The sequence below is a fragment of the Nicotiana tabacum genome, chromosome 4 (assembly GCF_000715075.1).
Source record: "Nicotiana tabacum cultivar K326 chromosome 4, ASM71507v2, whole genome shotgun sequence".
NCBI classification, from domain to species: Eukaryota; Viridiplantae; Streptophyta; class Magnoliopsida; order Solanales; family Solanaceae; genus Nicotiana; species Nicotiana tabacum.
Genome location: NC_134083.1, coordinates 116911281 through 116920191, shown reverse-complemented (window position 1 = coordinate 116920191; position 8911 = coordinate 116911281). Strand labels below are relative to the sequence as shown.

At 40.8% G+C, this 8911-nt stretch overlaps 2 protein-coding genes across 2 annotated transcripts; both read left to right on the top strand.

Annotated features, from left to right (window-relative positions):
- The first annotated feature begins 4710 nt into the window (after window positions 1-4710).
- LOC142180086 (uncharacterized) lies at window positions 4711-5487 on the top strand. The gene is made up of 2 exons (XM_075251008.1): window positions 4711-5144; window positions 5238-5487. The coding sequence occupies exons 1-2, from the start codon at window positions 4711-4713 to the stop codon at window positions 5485-5487; spliced, it is 684 nt and encodes a 227-aa protein (XP_075107109.1).
- A 1920-nt stretch (window positions 5488-7407) lies between these two features.
- LOC142180085 (uncharacterized) lies at window positions 7408-8512 on the top strand. The gene is made up of 2 exons (XM_075251007.1): window positions 7408-7971; window positions 8435-8512. The coding sequence occupies exons 1-2, from the start codon at window positions 7408-7410 to the stop codon at window positions 8510-8512; spliced, it is 642 nt and encodes a 213-aa protein (XP_075107108.1).
- The last annotated feature ends 399 nt before the right edge of the window (window positions 8513-8911 follow it).

The window sequence follows — 8911 nt, the reverse complement described above, 5'->3', positions numbered from 1 at the left end:
ACGAGAGCTAAGGCCAGTTTTTTCAGATATGGGCAGCGAGTTTCTGCTCCCATTAAAATTTTGCTAACGAAACAAATTGGAAACTCAGTACCTTCATCCTCCCTGACTAAAACCGCACTTACCGCAACTTCTGAAAACCACGAGGTAGACTAGCAATGTTTCTCCTTCTTTTGGTTTCGAGTGCAACAGAGGGATTGGTAAGTACCTCTTCAGGTCTCTCAAAGCATGCTGGCACTCCGGCGTCCATTCGAAATTGTTCTTCTTTTTGAGTAATGTAAAGAAGCGATGACACTTTTCCGACGACCAGGAAATGAACCTGCTCAATGTTGCTAACCTTTCTGTGAGTCTTTGGACTTCCTTCACGTTTGATAATTGATCTGAGATATTGTCTATGGCCTTGATTTTGTTGGGGTTTACCTCAATTCCCCTTTGTGAGACCAGAAACCCCAGGACCTTACTGGAGCTGACCCCGAACGCTCACTTTTCGGGGTTAAGTTTCATGTTATGCTTCCTCAGGATATCGAATGTTTCCTGCAAATGCTTAAGGTGGTCACCTATATTCAAAGACTTAACGAGCATATCGTCTATAGAAACTTCCATGGTTTTTCCTATTTGCTTTTCAAACATCTTATTTATGAGCCATTGATAAGTGGCTCTGGCATTTTTCAACCCGAAAGGCATTACATTGTAACAATATGTACCGAAATGTGATATAAATGATGTCTTTTCCTGATCTTCCGGGTTCATCTTAATTTGGTTGTACCCGGAATAAGCATCAAGGAAACTCATCAACTTGTGCACGGTCGTGGCATCAATCATTTGATCGATATTTGGTAGTAGAAATGAATCTTTTGGGCGCGCCTTATTAAGATCTTTATAGTCTACACACATACGAAATTTATTGTTCTTCTTAGGAACTACTACTACATTGACTAGCTAGTCTGGATATCTTACCTCTCTGACCGAACCAATTTGAAGCAAGCGGGTTACCTCTTCTTTGACGAATTTATTACTGGCCTCGACAATAGGGCACTTCTTCTGTCGTATCGGTGGTATGTTGGGGTCCAAACTCAGCTTGTGCACGACTATTTCCGTCGGGATACCTGTCATATCCTCGTGCGACCATGCAAAACAATCAGCGTTAATTTTAAGGAATTCAATAAAGCCAGACCTGAGTTCGGGGTACAGTCCTATTCCCAAGTGAAATTTTCTTTATAAGAATTCTTCGAATAATGATACTTGCTCTAGCTTCTCCGCCGTGGATTTTGTTGAGTCCGTTTCATCCAGAACATAGAAATATCTCGGCAACTGATATTGTTCTGACGATTCTACCCCTGGAATAGTCTTTTCTAACTCGGGAGTAGGCGTTGGTTCCTGTAATTGCTATGTCGTGCGCTCCTTCCCTTTGCTACTGGAAACTGAGATTGCATTCATCTCCCTTGCTGTCGGTTGGTCACCTCTTATCTACTTGATTCCTTCGGGCGTCAGAAACTTCAGCAATTGGTGATACGTCGAAGGTACAACTTTCATCTCGTGTAACAATGGCCTTCCTAAGATGATGTTGTATCCGATATCACCATCCACTACTTCGAAGAGAGTTGTTTTCATTATTTCTTCAGCATTCGTGAGCAGCGAGATCTCTCCCCGGGTCGTCACGCTTGCAAGGTTGAATCCAGTGAGGAATTTTGTCGCCGGAATAATGCTTCTGGTGAGTTTAGCTTGTTCCAATACTCTCCATTGTATGATATTAGCCGAACTTCCTGGATCCACTAGAACACGCTTGATTTTAAAATATAACACAATTAAAGATTTTAAAATCTAACACATTTAAAGATATCTTATTTGAAGCACCTGACAGCGCCTGCTTCAGTTCCACCATAACCTAATCCTGCCGCGTGAGATGGCCTAAGATGATTGAGTGTTGCTCTTGCAGGATCCTCATAGCATCAGCTACATTCTCCTCGTCAGCATCATCCGTAGTTGTCTCCCAAACCCGTCGAGGGTATCGCCTGTCATGCACCGGTGTGGCGTCATTCCCCTCATTGCGGGTGTCACTGATCGAATCCTCGAAATGAGACTGATCCCCTCGAATTTCATGGTTGCGTGCAGTGTTATCGTTAACAGTGTTATCTAAGACAAAATAATCAAAACACGTTATTAAAAAAGGCAATGATTAATTTAATTACACGGCTGTCTAGGCCCCACGGTGGGCACCAAACTGTTTATTCGTAAAACGGTACAGTTAAATTTATACGTGGTTTATATAAGAGTGAACTAATTTGATCCTGAAATAATATAATAATCAAAGAAATACACAATACTTAACCTTGAAATATAGATGAAATAACAAAGATAGTGATTCCGTGAACGCGATTTCCGAACACAGCAATGATGAGATAAAAAAGTAAAAGAGTGAAATTGTATAAAGCTTTGTATCGAATATAGTATATGTTCTTGCTAGAAATTTCGTGTCCTTTGCAATGGTAAGTGAGCTCACTATTTGTAGCTATGCCTAGAGGAAAAGGTCCTAGGATCATGCCCTCCTTTAATGCCAATTATGCGGGCCATTAATGAAGATGTAACGTTGAGCGTAAATGCCAAATTCTTTGTAACGGGCCGTCACTCTTAATGCTGTAAAATATTCCTTAGTAAATGCTACCCTGCGCAGAGCATTTATTACACTTTTATGAATGTTATATGTTCCGGTGGCAAGCGCAGTGGCTGCGTTCGGTCCTCAGCCATTCCACCTTGGATTCCACGTGTCCTGCTTTTAGTCAGCCACGTGTCATTCATATTTTACCCTATACACATAATGTAACCTAAATTAGAAGTGAAAAATACCAAATTATAACATAACCGATACAAAATCAGATTATATCATTCTTGCAAATTATAGATCATTATGTAAATATTGGGAACCAATCATCACCTAATTACACCCACATCACTACCCAAATGATTAGATAGTGATTATTATCCCTAAATTGAAGATAGCAGAAACGAATTGCACCAGATTAAGTATTCCAACTCCAATACATTATATCCAATTCAACTACTAGCCAATCATTATCAAATTAGCGGCCTATATTCCTTTATCTTTCACATTATTAGTTAATCAAAATTAATATCAATCGAACAGCATAACTTAGTTAAGTATTACCTGAACTTGTGTTTCTCCTCGTATTTGGTATGGACCAGTCGCCGTTAATTTGCTCAGCCGTGCGTTTTTTTTTCTTTTTCTTCCGTTTCTAGTAATTGGGACTTAAGTTTCAGCTATATACCCTATGCAATCTCACCTAACTAACTACTAAACGGTGGGCCTGGCCCACTTTATATCTTTATAATAGTTAATTAAACTCACTTACTTTTAATTCTCAATTTATAATGTGTAATTAACCCACTAACCACTTATTTAATACACTATATTATATATTATAATAAATTCTCTTTCACTAGCCTAGGCCCAATAACAATATAAAAAAATTTAATTCTTCAGTCCCACAATTAATAAGTATACAACAATCCAAGCTCACCCGGCGATAGGCTGGCGATGCCAGGCCTGAAGCCAGGCTCACCCGGCGATAGGCTGGCGACGCCAGGCCTAAAACCAGGTTCACCTGATGAGGAAGCTACAGTAAACCCCAACCTTCGAGCCACTGGAGAAATTTTGGCCTATGTAGATGGTGTTCCGGCGTATGTCCATGAGCTACAATTCAAGGAGTATGAACAGGCTGATGAGCGGGCAATTGTTCCAAGAGCATCCGGGGAAATAGAGGAAGTGCCTATGGAATCTGGCACTGATCAAACCATGCAAATACATCTTAATGTTCTAACTAAGACTCCTATATAACATTTACATGATTTAGTTACACACAATGTGACACCAATTGATGAAGACTTATTGAGATAAAATCCAATGGAAGATGAAGGAGATGATGAATCAACTGCCGAAAACTTCAAACAAGTGGCTGGGGAAGGGGATTTATCACCCACAACTAGTGCTAAAGGAGGTAAAAAAACTAAGAAGAATCAGAGTAAAGATCCACCACAACCTTCAAGAATAATGCCCAGGAGGGCAGCTTCTCTATCTAGATGATGATCAAAATATTAATATGGAACATAAGGTCTGTGAATACACAACAGACCTTTCCTAGGGTAATCAATATGAATAGGGAGCATAATTTTTGTATAGTTGCATTGATGGAGCCTTTTCAAAAGAAGGGACTCATTGAGAGATATAAAAGGAGGTTGAATATGGAGACTGCTTATACAAATATTAATGGGCAAATATGGTTGTTCTTCGATGCAGTTGTGGAATGGGAATTAGTGGAGGATACTGAGCAACAGGTGACTGTGAGAGTGTTTCACCATGACCTGGGGCAGCACATGATGATGACATTCGTTTATGCAAAATATTCAGCAATTGAGAGGTTGGAGTTGTGGGATCACTTGTATTATTTAGCAAGTGATATGGAATTACCATGGTTGGTAGGAGGGGATTTCAATATGTTATTGCATGAAGATGAGAAAATAGGGGGACTTCCAGTACACCCTCCTGAATATGAGAATTTTGCATTTTGTGTAAACTCTTGTGGTTTGTTTGAGCAAGGCTACAAAGGAAGTCCATTCACATGGTGAAATGGGAGATCCAATGCTGAGTGTATATTCAAGAGATTGGATAGGATCTTTGCGAATTTGCCATTTCAGAACATGTCGCCAACTATTGAAGTTGAGCATCTAATCAGAACTGGATCAGATCATGCACCATTGCTAATGACATGTGGGGTGCAGACAACCAAGTTTGTCAAGCCTTTCAGATTCTTGAACTTTTGGACAAAGCATGCTACATTTATGGATGTGGTGAGGCAGAATTGGGAAGCTGATTTCATAGGGGATCCGTTTCTGATGTTCAAGCAGAAAATCAAGAGGGTGAAGGCAGCACTCTCAAAATGGAATAGGGAAACATTTGGTGATATCTTCAAGCAACTGGCTATTTTGGAGGACATTGTTACGGTAAAGGAGATGTTGTTTGAAGAAGAGCCTACAACTGAGAATAGGATTGTGCTTCAAAAGGCTCGATCTGAATTGAAGAAATACTTAAATATTGAAGAGCAGTATTGGAAGAAAAAAGCTGGGATGAATTGGTTTGCTGAAGGAGATAGGAATACAAGTTTCTTTCACAACCATGTCAATGGCAAAAGAAAGAAATTGTAACTGAAGAGGATCAAAAGTGGCAGTGGGGTATGGATTGAAGACCAGGAGCAATTGGCTACAGCTGCAGTGGACTTCTATCAAAAACAATTCACAAATGAAGGTGATGCTTCTGAATTTCCCTTGCTCAATAATGTACCTTCAATGGTCACTATGGATCAGAATTTGGAACTTAGTAGATTGCCAACAATTGAAGAAGAAGTAAGGGCAGCAGTTTTTGAGCTTAGTGGGGAGAGTGCTAGTGGCCCTGATGGATTCACTAGCTTGTTTTATTAAACATGCTGGGATGTTATTGGTGCTGATATACACAACATGGTGCTACACTTCTATGGAGGAGCTGCATTACCTAAATCCATCACTCACACAAATCTAGTGTTGCTGCCCAAGAAACCTAGAGTCGAGACCTTCTTTGACTTAAGACCTATTAGTTTGAGCAACTTCATTAACAAGGTTTTGTCTAGGGTGTTACATGACAGATTGTAAATTTTTTTGCCATCTCTAATAGTTCCTAATCAATCCGGATTTGTAAAGGGTAGGAGTATATTTGAGAACATCTTATTGACTCAAGAAATTGTCACTAACATAAGGTTAAGGGGAAAGCCAGCTAATGTGGTGATCAAGCTTGATATGGCTAAGGCCTATGATAGGGTCTCATGGAAGTACTTATTGCATGTGCTAAGGAAGATGGGATTTTCTGAACACTTCATTAACATGGTGTGGAACTTGATGTCAAATAACTGGTATTCAGTATTGGTGAATGGGCAGCCTCAGGATTCTTTAAGTCGACAAGGGGTGTGAAACAAGGGGATCCCCTATCTCCAGCATTGTTCATTCTGTCAGCTGAGGTACTTTCCAGGTCTTTGAATAAGCTTTTTGAAGACAAGTCATTTGTGGGATTTGGAATGCCTAAGTGGTCTGATTCTTTAAACCATTTGGCGTATGCTGATGATACGATAATCTTTGCATCTACTCATCCTCCCTCTTTTAGCAAGATTATGGCAGTGTTGGGGAACTATGAGAAGATATCAGGTCAGATGATCAACAAAGATAAGAGTTCATACTACATGTATTCAAAGGTTGCTAATGGATTGTTTCAGGCAGTTGGAGCTATTACAGGATTTGCCAGAGGTAAATTCCCCTTCACATATCTAGGGTGTCCTATTTTTTACACTAGAAGGAGGAAGGACTATTATGAGGAGCTTATCAAGAAGGTGAAGGCTAAATTGCATTCATGGAAAGGAAAATTGCTGTCATTTGGAGGAAAGGCAACACTCATCTCTAAGTGTATTGCAAAGTATGCTAGTTCACATGTTATCAGTCCTTGATCCACCAAACAGCATCCTGGGGCATCTACATAAGACTTTTGCTAGGTTCTTTTGGAGCACAAAGGAAGAAGGGAGAAGCAGACACTGGGCTTCATGGAAAAATTTTTGCCTTCCTAAAGAGGAAGGGGGGATAGGTTTTAGGTCCTTAAATGATGTCTCAAGGGCACTGTTTGCTAAACTATGGTGGAGGTTTAGGACCACAAAATCTTTATGGTCTAATTTCATGTGGAATAAGTATTGCAAGAAGGAGCCACCAACTGTGGTGCGTTTTAGGGGAGGGTCTCATGTTTGGAGACAAATGCTGAATGCTAGGGAAGAAGTAGAACATGAGATCGTATGGGAATTGAAGAGTGGAACAACTAATATTTGGCATGAAAATTGGACTGGATTGGGTGCACTTTATCATGTATTGCCTGAAGACTTTCCAATCAATGAAGGTCTTCAGGAGGTGGCAGAACTGCGGCAAGTGGAAACATGGGATGATCAGCTACTAGATCAAACTTTCAATGAGGAAATTGCAGAACATATAAGGCTAAATGTGCACTATGAAGGCAGTGAGGGATATTGGGATAAGCCATACTAGATGCCAACTACTTCAGGCAAGTTCAGTGTTAGCAGTGCTTGGCAAATACTAAGGCATAGAGCAGATCCTAATCAGGAATTCAAGTTAATGTGGATTAAAGGTTTTCCATTCAAGATATCCTTCTTCTTCTGGAGATTGTGGAGGCAGAAAATAGCCACCGATGACATGTGGAGGAGGCAAGGGCAAATGGTGATGTCTAGGTATTGGTGTTGTCAGCAGCCCCAAGAGGAATCCATTGAGCATATATTTGTCACAAGTCCTACTGCTTCTAAGGTATGGAAATTGTTCATGGGGGCTGCTGGAATTTCTGTGCAATTGATTCAATTGAAGCAGATTATAAGGCATTGGTGGTATGCTCAGTGTTGTCCGAAATTAAAGCCACTATTTCAAGCAGTACCAGCTATCATCACTTGGGAGCTGTGGAAGAGAAGAAATGCAGGTAAACATGGTGGTTCAATGTCTACAAATAGGGTGATTCATGAGATAAATAGGACATTGCATCAACTTGGAAGGGTGAGGTATGCTTGGATCCCTAATATTCCATTGTTATGGCCAGACATGATTCAATACTGTGAAGGATGTAAACCTATATTGATCACTACAAGAGTAACATGGCAGCTTCCTTGTCATGGTTGGTACAAATGTAATACTGATGGAGCTTCAAAGGGCAATCCTAGACCTAGCTCCCTAGGCTTTTGTGTGAGGGATGATGAAGGTGATGTGGTGTATGCTAGGGCAGTAGACCTGGGAGTTACAACTAATGTGGTGGCTGAAGCTAAGGCTATTCTTCAAGGGTTGGAATATTGTGTGGAGCATGATTTTCACCCTCTCATACTGGAGACTGATTCATTGGTGATGAAGAAGGCGATAGAAGGGGAATGGGATCCTCCTTGGGTAATTGCATAGGATGTGAAGAAAATTATAGAGATGAAGGACAACTTCAATGTGATCTTTCAACATGTGTTCAGAGAAGGCAACTCAGTGGCGGATTTTATAGCTAACATTGTGTTCTCTTTTGCAGGTACATCTGAGTTTCATTCATTCTCTGAACTGCCTAGTGCAGGGAGGAGGTTGATCAATCTAGACAAATCTCAATCACCTAACCTTAGGATTAGGATAGCAAAGAGAAGAACCCCAGACTGATGGCTTCACAATATTGGACTCTGAAACTGATATGTCCAAATGCTAAGGACGATGCTGAACCCATCATATGGTATTTTGGAGATTGTTGAATCATTTCTCAGTGGTATTAGCATGCTTTCAAGCTCAATCTGAGGATGGTTTAGCAATGTTTTGAATGATGTCTACATTAAAGGTTCTAGTAGGGAAGGATCTGTGCTTACAAGATAACAAAAAGGCACAGGCTGGCCTTTGCCTTGCAAAGTCTTCTTAAAGCCAGATCATTCCTGGCTTTTGCCTTGTAAAGCCAGCCTAAAGCCAGCTCATCCCTGGCTTTTGCCTTGTAAAGCCAGTTAAAGCCAGCTCATGCCTGGCTTTTGCCTTGTAAAGCCTGGCTAAAGCTAGCTCACGCCTGGCCTTTGCCTTGTAAAGCCTGCTTAAAGCCAGCTCATGCCTGGCCTTTGGCCTGCAAAGCCTGACTAAAGCCAGCTCATGCCTTGCAAAGCCTGCCTAAAGCTAGCGCATGCCTGGCCTTTGCCTTGTAAAGCCTGCCTAAAGCCAGCTCAAGCCTGGCTTTTGCCTTGCAAAGCCTGCCTAAAGTCAGGCTCCTCTTCTACACATTAATCTTGATGAGTGAGCACATGATTAATACTTGAACAAAATCAATCCACTG